At 38.0% G+C, this 16,138-nt stretch overlaps 1 protein-coding gene across 1 annotated transcript; it reads right to left on the minus strand.

The window, feature by feature from the left end:
- Positions 1-1,195: 1,195 nt before the first annotated feature.
- On the minus strand, positions 1,196-14,549 carry LOC108705330 (vomeronasal type-2 receptor 26-like). The gene is made up of 6 exons (XM_041583492.1): positions 14,299-14,549; positions 12,520-12,811; positions 8,141-8,947; positions 4,653-4,874; positions 2,382-2,505; positions 1,196-2,219 (listed from the first exon to the last, which is right to left on the minus strand). Exons 1-6 carry the CDS (start codon positions 14,547-14,549, stop codon positions 1,303-1,305), a joined length of 2,613 nt encoding a protein of 870 aa, XP_041439426.1. The 3' UTR covers positions 1,196-1,302.
- Positions 14,550-16,138: the final 1,589 nt, after the last annotated feature.

A 16,138-nucleotide genomic window follows, 5' to 3' on the forward strand; every position in this document is an offset into this window, starting at 1 on the left:
TCGAACCGTAGTAAATCTGCCCCTAAGTGACCTTCATACTGAACATCAAGGAGAATCTAGAATAATTAGGTTTTAACCTAACTGAGCACCAAAGACCACATGTCCCTCATCCCTCTGCCCCTGATTTAACCCTTGTTAGAAGAGAGATTACTTACCAAGCACATTTTAGTTTTAACATTCTGTTATTTGGGTGCGGGTCATCGGTCACATGGGGGTTTTCCCCAAAAAATGTGTGATTGGGTTAAGATGTACATATTTTTCACTACAATATATGATTGTTACTGAACCCTATCAGCCTATGAGAAACACAAAATTAATAAACCAGGCACAACAAACACTTTCTATAACACACTTGCCACTATAAGCTTTGAAGACTATAGCAGCCAAAATAACACTACTTCTCAAGTATCTGTGTTTTCAAAGTCTTGGGAAAGATATATTAACCCTTATTAAATTCTCCTTTATTATGTCTAGTAATGTTATTTGAAAAAAGCAGTGTAATGCAGAGTATTCTAAACGTCTTGTACATATATTTTAAATTTAATAAAGTATTTAAAAAAAAGTTCTTAAAAAGAGGATGGACTGCAGCTAGGGCACCTGAGCTTTTGTACCCCAGAATTTGGATACTTTACTCAACTATACTCTCTACCCCCACCTTCTGGCACTGGGGACAATAATTTTTATAATCCAGCTTTTTAATTTTCATTATATATTTTTTGAATTAGTTCACATCACTGATCTACAGGGAAGATGTGTAATCATTAGACTTCTTCATGCATGAAATCTAGCCACCAAGGGCAAATTTATTTTGGGACCTCTTTGGAGGCCATGACATATCCTTTTCCTTTGTAGGACTTCTGTTTCTTCTGGGATTGGGCAAAGGGGTCAGAAGATCATTGCCTGCTGTAGGCCTTTTTGTACTTTTGGGTGAAAATGCAAACTAGGGTTCAATAAATCCCTTTACATATCTGATTAGCTGCAACATAGATGAATGATCATTTGCTTTGTGTCTATTTTGAGTTGATCTCTAAGCTCAGATGAGATCAGCAAAAATCAAACTGAACAGACTGTGCTTATTTAAAAAACAAAGATAGATAGCTCTTTAGGGTATTTTTAGACACCTGGATCTACTAAATCTATCTATTACTAAAACTAATTTTTTGTCTTGGAATTATTAGTTTGAATCTACAGCAAGCAAGGATTCAGACAGATTATAGTGCTCAGCTCAGATCTACCATCTCCTCTAGCTCAGAAAGGTGTTCAACTGAATCTGTGAAATTCACATTTTATTAAAATCCACCTTTACATACTGATTAAGGTTTTCCTCCCAAGCATAGTCGATTTTATGTTTCTTTCAGGTCTAAATAAAATTATGAAGCATTTTGGCAGAAATATACAGAATAAAAGTCCAGCACTTGAGGTGAGTATGGCAAATATCTCCACACACACAGTGTTTTTGCCTTTGGTGCTCAGATAGGCCGGGATCATTGTGATCCAAACACTGCAGAAGAGCAGCATGCTGAAAGTGATGTACTTGGCCTCATTAAAACTGTCCGGTAATGTCCGAGCTAAAAATGCTAAAACAAAACTAACAGCTGCCAGAAGTCCCATATACCCAATAACTGAGTAAAAGCCAATAGCTGAGCCCTCATTGCACTGAATGATGATGGTTCCAGGGTAAGTGTGAAGGTCCAGTTCCTGAAAGGGAGGAGAAATGGCCAACCAAGTCATGCAGATTATTATTTGAATGGATGAGCAGAACAAGACTACAGAATTGGACAGTTTGACTCCCACCCATTTTCTCCATGAGCTCCCTGGCTTGGTGGCTTTGAAAGCAACATAAACCATGATAGTCTTGGCCAGGAGAGAAGAGACAGCTATGGAGAAGGTGATTCCAAAAGTGATGTTACGCAGCATGCAGGTTATATCCACAGGGCGACCGAGGAACAGAAACACACTGAGGAAGCTCAGCTTGATGGAGACAAGGAGGAGGAAGCTCAGGCTACTGTTGTTGGCTCTCACTATTGGGGTGTCCTGATATTTAATGAAAATTCCTAATACTAGTACAGTTATTAAAAACAATATAGCTGAGAACATTAAATAAAGCACAGAAATCACATCATCAGAGTAAGACAGAAATTCTATTTTTTTTGCAGTGCACCATCTCTTTTTCTTAGTAGGCCATTCCATGTCTGGGCATCTGATGCAGTTTTCACTGTCTGAAAATATTAAAAGTGCATTTAGAGGAGCAAAGAAAAGATCAGGAGAGAAATGTTTTTGTTTTTTTTAATTGTCAATAACATTGGCAGTTTAGACAAGGAAATGTTCACGCTTCGTTAATAGATATGGCCTAAAGCCTGAAAAAGTAATATTTGCCATACCAGTTATATTAGAAATTTCTCCCTCTGAACATGGGACACAATCATAGCAGCAGGCTTTGGTTCTGCCCCTTGGGGCCTTCCTGTAACCAGGGAGGCAACTGTCTGAACATTGAGATCTTGGGATCTATAAACAAGAAAAATAACATATGGAAGCTGTGGACATTGGTGACACAGTATATGTGGCATCCTATATACTAATCGAAGGCCTATCTATGTCCCGAGTGGAGGGGAGGCAGATGCGCACACAACTTCGGTTAGGATCTATGAGATGCGCGCGCAACTTCAGCCGAAAGACATAGATGCGGCCTTCGATTAGCAGATGTGCTGGAAGGTTAGGATCAGAACAGGTTAGGATCGGGGAGGCAGATGCGCTGGAAGGTTAGGATCTAGGGAGGCAGATGCGCTCACCGTCTCCTTCTGCCTCCCGCCGCCTCTTCTTTCCTGCTCACTCAGGCGGCGACCGCTGGAAGGTTAGGATCTAGGGAGGCAGATGCGCTCACCGTCACACTAGGGGAACCGGTTGCGTACCTGCACGAAAGTCTGTATAAGCGTCGGCCATCTTGCTACTCCTCTGCGACTTTGTCATCCGCCCACTGCCAAATCCGCCCACTAAAGTCTGTATAAGCGTCGGCCATCTTGCTACTCCTCTGCGACTTTGTCATCCGCCCACTAAAGTCTGTATAAGCGTCGGCCATCTTGCTACTCCTTTGCAAGTTTGTCTAATGGCGGCGCTAGCGTCACTCTAGGAGGGGAACCGGTTGCGTACCTGTGTGGGTGGCCATTTTTAGCAAAACGGGCTATATTATCTCCAAAAAATATTGATGTTGACATGATAAACAACCAAGTGATTGCATTACTTCCTGGACAAAGCTGTGTCTTTCTGAGTACTGACTGTATTGATTCTGAAGACGAAAGTGAGAAACTTAATTTCCCATTAGAATATTTAAACACTATCAACCCTGCTGGATTACCACAACACAATCTTATACTCAAAGTAGGAACAATAGTCATGCTGTTAAGAAACCTTAACACTAAGCAAGGTTTATGTAACGGTACACGGTTGGTTGTGAAGAGCATGAGACAAAATGTTATCAAGGCAGAAGTGCTTACAGGATCCCATAGCGGTGATACTGTTTTGATTCCCAGAATTGACCTTACCAGTTCTGACCAGGAATTACCTTTTAAACTTAAACGACGACAATTCCCCATTAAGGCTGCATTTGCCATGACAATCAACAAATCACAAGGACAAACATTGGATAAAGTCGGCATTTACCTATCTGAGCCTGTGTTTGGTCATGGTCAACTTTATGTTGCATTTTCAAGAGTGCAGCGTTCATCTGATTTTAAAGTCAAGATTTTAAGTACAGCTCACCAGGGAGAACTCATTCAAGGACAGGAGAACATTTTCACAAAAAATGTTGTTTATAAAGAAATTTTTCAGTAACACTTTACTACCAATAAACTCAAAATTTAAGAATTCTAATAGCAGATAGGTAATAACAAGCAATAGGCACAGATTCACTCTACATCCCCACAAATTAGCGTCGCCAGTTGCTGCCTGGGGATGCAGAGTGAATCAGCACCCATCGCATTTTGCTGCCTCACTGTTGTTACCATTCTTTCATTAACGATTCTTTAGAGAATCGGGGGTTTACTGGTGTTATAATAAAACAGGCGTAAATATACTATGGGGTTGACATCAAGATATAGGCATACTTATTACAATGACTCAAATAATTGCACAAGGATACACAAATATCTGCAAACATACACCACTGAGAGGACAAATATATATATGTATTGAATATACATTATACTGTATATATGGATCCCAGGCTAATTGGGCAATTGTATACCTGCCTAGTGGCTGATCCCAGGCATTGTAAATTCCCACACAAAGTTAGGAAGTTAGGGTTGGTGTGTGCCACACTGATATATTTATAGATGCAGGGGTCAGAAAAGTAAGCTATAAACACAGTATACATTGTTTTGATATGGGTTCACTATAAGTAAATGTATCCTTGCCTAGGAATGCTCTTCTGTCTATAAAACCATCTCTGGCCATGGAACTGGCCCTCTACTGGGTGCCACCAGGTATTACTTCATCAAAATCCAGAGGCTCCCATTGGGGCAATGGTTGGAGTCAAACATGTAACTCACAGAAGTGTTTTAACAATCATAAACTGAAAAGTGAGGCCAACTTAAAAAATACATCAACAGGAAAATCATGTGCTCAGATTTGGGAATTATGTAGAATAGTGTATTTACTTGGCTATTGTTGGTCTTCCATCTTATTGATCCTTTGTGCATTTTCTGATCTGATGGAGCCCATGGTATAAAGAGGCCAACATTTGTCACAGCAATACGTCCATCCATATCTAGCAGGCAGTTATAGATCAGGTACTGACTGACATGTTCCCCATTCTCAACATAAACAGAAGTTTTATCCTCATGGATATCATAGAGAATATTTCTGAGGTAATACTGTAACTGTTAAGTAAATAATGCAAGAGACAAAACATCAGTAACGTATACATTTCCATGTTCAATGTTTTAAACAAAACAAACAATATTTATTTGAACATGTTACCCAGACATTGACTGGAGCAACAGTACTGCAAGGTAAGTTCTTGGGAACAAGTTTATAAAATTGTTGCATGACAATTTTATGGCACAGGTTGTTGAGGAGCCAACCAGAAAAATGCTCTACTGGATCTAGTGATCTCAAATAACCAAGAACTTATAGCAAATGTGCAAGTTATTGAACCCTTGGGTAATAGTGACCATAATGTTATATTATCTAATGTCTGATTCAAAAACAATTATACCCTGGGGCAACAAAAACCATGAATTTCAAAAAGCTAATTTTAGTTCCTTGAGGGCTGCCCTTCAGAACATTGATTGGGGCATGAAGTTTTCAGCTAAAAACACAGAACAGAAATGGTTGTAATTTAAAATGATATTAAATTGTTACTGTTCTCAATTTATTCCTTTAAGGATTACATTTAGAAGCACTAACAATCACCCTATGTGGCTTAATATAGAAGTAAAGAAGTTAATAGGACAGAAGAAAGGGGCATCTACAACAACTACAAGTCTGTGGGACAGAAGCTGAATTTAATGAATATAGATGTTGTAAAACAGCAATCCAGAAGGCAAAGAAAGGAAATGAAGAGTGCATTGCGGCTGAGGCGAAGTATAACCCCAAAAAGTTTTTTAAGTATATTAATAGTAAAAAGATGCAGGTTGAGAATGTTGCTCCTTTAAAAAACGGTACCAATATGGTTGTAACAGATACAGAAAAGGCAAATGTGCTAAATCAGTTCTTTTCTTCAGTGTATACAATAGAGGAGTCTGAGTTCCCAGGCTCACTTTATAGCTGCACTAATGGCTCAGCTCAATCTAGTCAGTGACTGACTCAGGATATGACTCATAAAGTTTTAATAAAAAATAATCTAAATAAGGTGCCAGGGCCAGATGTTCTAGGAGAGTTTAGTTCAGTTTTAGACTGACCCCTATTTCTGAATTTCTCAGATTCGTTTTCATCTGGTATGGTGCCTATGGATTGGAGAAAATCTGATGTCATTTTAATATTTAAAAAGGGATTACGATCTCAGCCTGGCAATTATAGGCCAGTAAATTTGACATCTGTGGAGCCCTATGACTAAGTGTCCTTGGTAGACACGAAACGTGACAGGCCTTGGTTCTTAATTATGGAGAAGAAAATGTAAGCTTTTTAACCTTTTACAAACTGATTCTGGCTCTATTACTTTATGGGTCCAGGCCTGTGTCAGCCTCTTCTGATGTTTGTTGATATCTGTGGTGGGCAAATTATTTGAAGGCTTGTTAAGGGATCACATTCAAAATTAATTCCTAGTGAATGTCATTATGAGCAACAATCAGCATGGCTTTATGAAGGATAGGTCATGTGAGACAAATTTGATTGCTTTTTATGATAAGGTAAGTAAGATGCTGGACAGTGGGGGGGCAGTAAATGTGATCTATTTGGATTTTGCCAAAGCGTTCGATACTATGCCCCACATGACTGCTTTCTAAACTAACTTCTGTTGGGCTTAATGAAGTCGTTTGCACGTGGATAGGAAACTGGCTACAGGATCGGGTACAGAGGGTGGTTGTTAATGGGACATTCTCTACTTGGAGTAAGGTTCTTAGTGGGGTCCCTCAGGGCTTGGTATTGGGTCTACTTTTATTTAACTTGTTCAATTAATGACTTAGGGGAGGGTATTATGTAAGTAATGTATCAGTGTTTGCAGATGACACAAACTATCCAGCCCAATTAATTCCAATAATGGATGTGACACTTGTAACAGGATCTTGACAAACTGGCAATCTGGGCAGCTAAGTGGCAAATGAGATTCAATGTTGATAAATGTAAAGTCCTGCACCTGGGATGTAAAAATATCCACTTATACCCTTAATGGGACTGCACTAGGCAAATCCATAATGGAGACGGAGCTTGGAGTCCTTGTAAATAATAAACTTGGCTGTAGCAAGCAATGCCAGTCAGCAGCATCAAGGGCAAATAAGGTCTTGAGCTGTGTTAAAAGGGGCAGAGATTCACGGGAGGAGGGGGTCATTCTTCCACTGTATAGAGCACTGGTAAGGCCCCATCTAGAATATGCCGTACAGTTTTGGTCTCCGGTGCTCAAACAGGACATTATTGAATTAGAGAGGGTACAGAGAAGGGCAACTAAGCTGGTAAAGGGAAAATCTTAGCTATGAGGAAAGACGGGACAAGTTGTTCATACTGGAGAAGAGGCCCTTAAAGGGTGATATGATATCTATGTATAAATATATATATATAAGGGGATCATATAATAATCTCTCTAATGCTTTATTTACCAGTAGGTCTTTCCAACTGACACAAGGTCACCCATTCCGAATCTGATTAAAAGAAAAGTAGTTCTAAATATTCGGAAGGGTTTTCTTTTACAGTGAGAGCTGTGAAGATGTGGAATTGTCTCCCTGAATCAGTGGTACAGGCTGATACATTAGATAGGTATAAGAAGGGGTTGGATGATGTTTAGCAAGTGAGGGAATACAGGGATATGAGAGATAGCTCATAGTACAAGTTGATCCAGGGACTGGTCCCATTGCCATTTTGGAGAAGGAATTTTTTCCCCCTCTGAGGCAAAATGGAGAGACTCTGATGGGATTTTTTGCCTTCCTTTGGATCAACTGGCAATAATGTCAGGTTAAAAAAGTTAAAAGGTTGAACTTATTGGACATGTGTCTTTTTTCAACCTGACTTACTATGTTACTATGTTTAATTGTAAACTTTACATTACTTAAAATTACTGTGCCTTTCATTATGCAACAAAGGTTGTTGAGTGGAGATGACATATTACACTAAATATCCTCAGATACTGCACACAGGGGTTATTTTAACTGGTCGGTAAATAACCCCTACAGAATATATATTTTTTTAATTTGAAACATATATTTATACACAATTAGTTATTTATCTGTCTCCTTTAAACAGTTAATTGTAAATTTTCAATGGACAGTCTCTAATTACCATTTAGAGGTCAGAAACTCACAGTATCTACTGTATATTATTGTCTCAGTAAGAATGAAACTGAAGTATATTGAAATATATCAATATAGAGTGAGTTAGACACAAGATGAAAAAATATTTTAGGTTGGCATTTAGAGTTACATTGGCATTGCTAGAGGAAGAAGTACTGCATGCTGGTAGAAGCATGGGAACACAGAATACATGGGTTGATGATTACCTGAAATTTGTACACCATTTTGCTTGTAAGAGCTTGATTGCTGTGTGAGAAGTGAATATCATGTAGTGCACGAGACATCATATTAACTGCAAGAAGAACACGGGGGGAATAGAACTTATTGTCAAACTGGTGAAGATGTGAAATGCGTTCCCATCCAGTGCAGTTCTGAAGTTTGCGTTTGTAAATTCTTTCAAAGAAAGTATTTTTATCTTGGTCTTCTGACAAACAAGAATAGTATCGTATCCAAATATTTTCAAGTAGTTTGTCTTTGGGATATTTTAAAGGGTAGATGGTCTCTAGAAAAAGTCTTCTTTCAGGACTATCAAGAGAATAAGAGAAATATTGCAGCAGCCCTAAGCAACCCATAAATAATTTTGGTGCGTAATCCAGGATGTGACTGTTGGCTGCTACAGTAAAAGAAACAATGATGGTCTTTGTGCTGAAAGCATCTGACTGGAGACCCAGCCCTCCTATCATATGCATTGAAGCTGTTCCACAGAAGACAATCACACTGGTTAAGGAGTTTTGAATGATTTCCTTGTAAGGCTCATACTTAACATCGGTATTATAATTATGTATCTTTATATGGAACTCCACGCATATTCCATTGTTGGAGAGATGATGTGATAGTAGCTTAAGGTCTTCATTGTTCTCACTGAATATAATGATTCCAACCCAGGTCCAGCCAAAATATTTCAGTAGTTTACTCAAAGCAAAATAATGACTGTTATCACTTTCTACTGTTCTGAAAAAGTACGGAAAGGCAACTCTGTTACTCAGCAAAGATCCTGTAGCTCCATAACTGATCTGTGTTGAGACAGAAGATCTAAATCACCCATCTTTCCCAAACTTATTCTACTTTCAATATTAAATATTGTTCTTTTTTTAAAAAAAAATATCCACTCAATAAATTGCCAAAATAGACCACATGGCTAAAAGTATGTGGACACTTTCCTTTTCAATATCATGTTACTAAAGATGACGCTATTTCTCCCATTTGCTGCTATAGCTGCATTAACTCTTCTGGGAATTCTCCTAATTATTTCAGTTGTTGGATTAGTTGTAGTAGAATTTGCTTCCACTCAGCCACAAGAAAATTTGAAAGTTTGGACACTGATGTTGAGGGTCAGACCTGGCTCACATCCAGGGTTATAATTTTTTCTAAAGTTAGGGTTCTGTTGAGTGTAATACCTATGTAAATATTAATACGCATTTCTTAGTTCCTGCCTGCTTCAAACGATTGTAACTAACCCCCAGTTAGGTAGTAGATGTCCTGTGTTTTTATGACCCAAACTCTAGTTTCTGTCCTACTTCAAAGGATTACCCACCCTGTAGTCTAATCAAATGCAAAATAAGATAGGATGCTTTGTTTCCAAACTGATATTCTAACAGGTGGATGACAATAGCATCCCCCGAGAAACCATCTGAAGAGGGTCTTTTACATTTCAAAGAGGAACTGTTTGTACAGTTTTTATTGGTAAAAATAACATCTAAACATATTAGCTGGTTTAACTTGTCGTCAGCGAATCAGAATCATTCCCCATTTTGGAAAATGGGATAGAAACAGTATAACAATGGAGCTGGTTTTGACTGATTTGGAAGGAGAAGAAGGAAGGGGAAAAGAGAGAGAGGGAATCAGAGAAGTAAAAAAATAGGAAGGAAGGAAGGAAGGAAGTATAACTTGTGGGCACATTTTGAAAGACCTCTGTATCAGTTGCTGTCTCTGGGCTTGATAATCTCAATAAATCGTTTTATCTCTGGGAACCTCGGTTTCCTCCTTTTACCTGGCAGTGGTAAATTGCAGAATCTACAATTTACAATTTACACTATACGGATATAATTTTTAGAACAACATTGAGGTCAGGTCAGTCAAGTTTTTTCACTTCCATCTCTACAAAACAATTCTATATGGACCCTATTATGTACAAGTGGGTAATAACATGCCAAAAAAAATAAATAAATAACCGAATGAGATGTCCACACACTTTTGAGCATGTTGTGTATATCAGGCTTTACTAACTTTTTCATAGTAAACTAAATTGTCATGGTCAGAGAGCTACTAAAACTTTTATTAACAATTGGAAAATAGAAACACTTACAAATAAAGAAGCATAAATCACTTAAAGATTCAGAACAATACTTTCAAGTTATAAACTATGCCCTTCCTGCTCTCATTCATAACCAATTGTAAAAAGAGCTTTGTCTCTGTCTCTGTATTGGGGAACTGTTTATAACCCTGTTCTAGCCTCTCACTCACTCCTAAGGCAGTATTATAGGAAGCAAAGAGTGTAAAGTGCTATATTCTAAACTGAATGCAAAGCTTGCAGGTAACAACACTATTTATTATTTAACTTGCTCCTAAATACACCTTGAACTGAATTCAAATGTGCCTGGTCAGCCTGCTCTGATGAATCATGCGCAATTACTTCTATTTATGACAGAGGAACCCTAAATCTACCCCAACTTGTAGTGGTAATTCCAAGTTCCAACAGCAGTATACATATGTACATACAGATTTCTGAAGAAGTGGCGTGAGTCCATGAAACACATTAAGCATATGGGGGCAAATTCACTAAGGCGCGAAGCGCCGAACGCTAGCGTTTTTTCGCTAGCGTTTGGCATTTTCGCTACTGCGCAAATTCACTAACAAACGCTGGCGTAGTTTCGCTAGTGTTACTTCGCAACCTTACGCCAGGCGAATTTTCGCTAGCGACGAAACTACGCAAATTCACTAACTTGCGCAGTGTAGCGAACGCTACCTTTTACGCTAGACTTCCTTCGCCAACTCAGACCTGGCGAAGCGCAATAGAGTAGATAGGGATTGTTTCAAAAAAAGTCAAACATTTTTCTAAGTCCCAAAAAACGCTGGCGTGTTTTCTACATGATGGCTGATAGGCTGAAAAAGATTGAAAATTTTTTGGGGCTCCCCTTCCTCCCCCCTACATTTCCTGACTCATGGCAACTTACCTAGACAGTGGGCACATGTGTAGGGCAAAATAAAATTTTTATTTGCTGATTTGAAGGTTTTCTAGGCATTTGTAGTGCAGATACGTGTTCCTCCATTGAAATTTGAATTTCGCGCCGTATGCAAATTAGCCTTCGCTAGCGCAACTTCGCTTTATATAGCGAATCAACGCTAGCGCAACTTCGCAAACTTACGCTACCCCTGTGCGCAACTTCGCATTTTAGTGAATTTGCGGAGCGCTGGCGAAAATTCGCCAGCATTACCGCCCCCTACATTCAACTTTATGCAATGCAAATTAGCTTGAGCGCAAGACCTCTAATGAATTTGCGCTAGGCAGAACTGAACGCTAGCCCATCTTCTTTGATTTGTTCGCATTGCCAAAGTAATGCTAGCAAAAATTCGCCAGCGTCCATCAGCCAGGAGGAAACTTAGCAATTACCCTTGTCCCAGCGAATTTTTGCTAATGGTGCGAAGCCATTACTGGCGAATTTTCACTGCTTTGTAAATCAACCCCTTGGGGTTAACTATGTTTATTGTATTACAGAAAACAGAAATAAACAAATGGTGAAATGTCTCTATCATTTCCCCCACAGTTACATTAGGAAAGAGGAAATAACATTAGTAACAGATAGTAGTAGTAGTAGATAACAGAGTAAAAAAAAGTTGTTTGATCACATTCCTTCCTGTTGTAAACACAGGTGACTGTTGACCTTGACCCTGGTGCGTGCAGTAGTCAGTTTCTTCCTTGTTGTGTACCTCCACCAAGGTACGGTTCAAACTTGAACAATCTAATAACGTAAGCAAGGAAAAACCTGGGAGGCAGAAGGTATCTGCTCAAGTGATTTTATTGGTATTTAACGCTACATGTTTTAAGCCTCAAAGACACTTGACAAAGAGCCAGGAGGCTCGAAACATGTAGTGTTAAATACCAAATAGAATCAACACATAAGGGGGGGTTTAACAAGGTTCCATTCCAATTTTTTTTTGCAACAATTAGAATGTTTTCTGCAAACAATCACAAATTCAAATTGTATTTTTAAAACATTGTATTTATTAAGCACAAAAAACGTGAAAAACTGCTTAAGCATCTAAAAGCTTGTGAGTTCATGTCAAAGTCGCCGAGAGTTGTCCTAGGCAAAATTCAAGCCATTGTTTTAATTCAATATTTTCAAGGGGTTTTTTTAGCTTGTTTTTTTCCATGCTTGCATTCAATCAAGTTTTGCATGTTTGAATTTTTTTATAAATAACAAAGCATTCAAGTTTTTTTAAATTATGGAGTTATTCGAAGTAGAAAAAAAACTAACACCTCGCAAATCAATTTTTTGCCAAATAAGCCCAATAGAATGCCGTATGATACAAAAATAAAATACATCTGTATTTATTTTACTGTATTTATTTTATTTTTTATACTCACCTGGGCATAGCCAAACAGGCTTAGAATCTGGGCTATAGGTACAGTTGTATCTAAAGTGAGATCCCCAATAAATCCAGCAATGTTTCTCTTTCCCACACAGGAGTAATTGGGAACTGGCTCCCTGGTACCAGATAATATTTGGAACACACTCCTCACAGCCTTCCTCGGGTCCCCACAGGAATCATATATATGGTATCCCAGAGTCACATTGGCTAAAAGGACTGGGTCATTGTTTATTTTCTCGATAGCAAAAATAAAATCTAACAGTTGTCTGTAAAACTGTAGCATAGCACTGAGGAAATAAATAATTGATGTAAAATATGATTTTGTACATTACTCTACATGTACATCTATCAGTCATGCAGATATTATTGAATAGGAATAACAAAATAAGAAATTGTATATATAGATTGGCAAAATCGTCTTTACTTCTAAAAATGTAAGAGTATGCCCATGTAAAATAACAAAAAAAAACACTTAGGGGCAAATTCATCAAGGGTCGAATATCGAGGGTTAATTAACCCTCGATATTCGACTGGGAATTAAAATCCTTCGACTTCGAATATCGAAGTCGAAGGATTTTAGCGCAAATAGTTCGATTGAACGATCGAAGGAATAATCATTAGATTGAACTATTAAATCCTTCGAATCGAACGTTTCGAAGGATTTTAATCCAACGATTGAAGGATTATCCTTCGACCAAAAAAACTTAGGCAAGCCTATGGGGACCTTCCCCATCAGCTAACATTGAGTTCGGTAGCTTTTAGATGGCGAACTAGGGGGTCGAAGTTTTTTCTTAAAGAGACAGTACTTCGACTATCAAATAGTCGAACGATTTTTAGTTCGAATCCTTCGATTCGAAGTCGTAGTCGAAGTCAAAGGTCGAAGTAGCCCATTCGATGGTCGAAGTAGCCCAAAAAACACTTCGAAATTCGGAGAGCACATGTTGAAGAAGCCCTCAAAATAAAACTAAGTTCTGCTCAGTCTTGTGTCAGGTAACTGTACAACCACCTTACACTGATCCTCCTTTGGATTTCCATAAGGTAAAAAATCAGTGTCTCTTTATCCCAGGTCAACATGGGGAGATATATTTATTACATTTCAAATTTGTGATTTTTTTTATTTTTAATCGAATAAACTTGAAAACTTACCAAACTCATATTTGTGCTTATTTATTGTAACATGGAAATATCAAAACACCTAGTTAAATAAAAATGTAAAAAACCCAAATACAGCCAATTTGAATTTAGTCATCAAAAACATGTTAAATACTGAAAATGAATTTTTACCTAGAAAAACACCCATTGAATTCTAAATGAACTCACCAGCTTTTAGATACCATTTTTTTTTTTAAATTCAGTGTTTTTTTTTTTTTTTTACACTTAATAAAACTCAAACATTCAAGTTTTGGAAGTTCTTATTCAAACGTGAGTTTTAGTGCAAAAAAAAGTGAATGTCAACATATGATAAATCAGCCACTCAAACTTGGACTGCCACTATGTTTTAGATGGGTCACAGATCCGATTCAGAAAAATAAATGTACAGTACGTTGTACACTATGTTAAATATGTTTTGCATTCATTGGTGGAGAGCCTTTCTTGGAGATCCTCTCTTTCCGTGTAGACTCTCCATTTAAATAATCCGATGGAGGAAACACACACTCAAATATAGATGAAAACTCATTTAGATAAACACACCGACACAAACAATAAATAAAAACATTTTCCTACTCATTATTTTTTCTGTTACAGTTTGTTGTCTTGAAAATGTTGAACTTACCTTACACACATCAGACTGTCAGGACCTTCACCAGACTCACTAAATGGAATTATGAAAGAGTTCACAGTTAGTATTCCTCCAATAGTGACATCTCCTTCATGAATATATTCATATTCCTCATATGCCTCAATGATACTCAGTCGACAGGCAGGATCAACAGAAACAATGGGAAATTTACAGATTATCACAATCAGTCCTACCAGGTATTTCAGCTTCAGTAAGAACAAGGATAGAGCGATGGCACCCAACATTTTATTCCCAATGAAAGGATCAAAAGATTAGAGTTCACAGCAGTCAGTTGTCCAAAGAAGAACACAGTAACCAGCTGAATGTGTAGAACAGAGTAAGGGGACTGGCTAATCTAACATTCATTTTATAGAGAATAGTAAAAGGATTTTCACAGTATTCTGAATATAGACACAGGCACCTGGGGGATCTTTGGACTATTCTGAAAATTTTGCATTTATCATCTGGGTCTGTAGCTGGTATCAACAGTAAAAATATCTTTTCAGAGTTAGAATCAGTAGGAATTGTTTAACTTAGGTTGTTATAAACAACTGAAGGCATCAGTATCATAGAATAAAATTGAGCATTTGGAAAAGTGGAGTCAAATTGCATTGTAGACACCTAGTGGCAATGGTTGTTACCTGTCCTGGAATGAGGTCTTGGAGAACTTTACCCTCAACTCATGGACTATATATATATATATATATATATATATATATATATATATATATATACACACACCTTAAATAAATCTGGGAAATGCCAGTCAATAATGACAGTTTGCTATGGACTGACTTCATAGCCCGAGTTCAACCTTAAACTTCAACTTAATTTCGGTTGATCTTTTTCGAAGTTTTTTCAATTCAAAATTCGACCCTTGATAAATAATTTTGATGCCCATTGACTCCGAAGCATTTTTGCGTATTTTTGGGCGTTTCACGAATTTCGCTGGAAATTCTCAAATTTTTCGCCGAATCGAAATAGGACAAATTCGCCATAACACCTCAGGAGCAACACCTAAGAGCTTCCCCCTAGACACCTCCTCAAGTGGAGGAGGGTGAGGGGCCACATGTGAACCTCCTTGAGTGAAGGGAAGAAGGAGTGCTGGTGAGCACCTGAACAAGAGAGTGATTTCTCCCTTTGTCAAAGTGTTGGAGAGAGCTTCAAAGAACTGGAGAGAGAAAGAGAAACCCCTACCAGGAGACGAGAGTGTCTTATGTGTGCCCCAGAGAGGATTCTGGGATCTGTGTCCGCTGAAAGTTAATGAGGGCAGAAGAGGAGCTACTGTACTATTGGATTGACTTAGAGTGTTGTATCCCAGATTTTTAGGCTAGAACTACTCTAGCAGGATCAGCAGATGATGAAGTAGTGAGGTAATACAGATAGAATTGAGCAGCAATAAATGGCCTTTATATTTATCTTTAGTCAATAAGTCATCAAAGTCACACTGTTCCTGACATACTAAAACGTCTGTGCTATATGTCTTTGCCAGTGTGAGTTTTCAAAAAATTGGAGTGATATATGAAGTAGTTTCACAGGCAATGATTTCCAGGTGCCCAAGTCCTGTATGCACTATGTGACATTTCTGAAAATCATATTGACTTTTCAAGGAGTAGAAACCACTGGAACATCATAAAATGAATGTTCACATAATTTAAAATTTGACCTTTGATAAATCTGCCCCTAAGTGACCTTCATACTGGAAGGAGAATCTAGAATAATTAGGTTTTAACTTAAATGAGCACCAAAAACCACATGTCCTCATCTCTCTGCTAAGCACATGTTAGTTTTAACATTCTGTTATTTGGGTGAGGGTCATTGGTCACATGATGCA

Source organism: Xenopus laevis, chromosome 1L, assembly GCF_017654675.1.
Source record: "Xenopus laevis strain J_2021 chromosome 1L, Xenopus_laevis_v10.1, whole genome shotgun sequence".
NCBI classification, from domain to species: domain Eukaryota; kingdom Metazoa; phylum Chordata; class Amphibia; order Anura; family Pipidae; genus Xenopus; species Xenopus laevis.

Coding starts and splice junctions, on each gene's coding strand:
- LOC108705330 (XM_041583492.1), bottom strand. CDS start 14,549: ATGTTGGGTGCCATCGCTCTATCCTTGTTCTTACTGAAGCTGAAATAC. Junction 12,812..14,298: donor GACAGTCTGATGTGTGTAAG/GTAAGTTCAACA, acceptor TTATTTCCTCAG/TGCTATGCTACAGTTTTACA. Junction 4,875..8,140: donor AAATGGTGTACAAATTTCAG/GTAATCATCAAC, acceptor TTTACTTAACAG/TTACAGTATTACCTCAGAAA.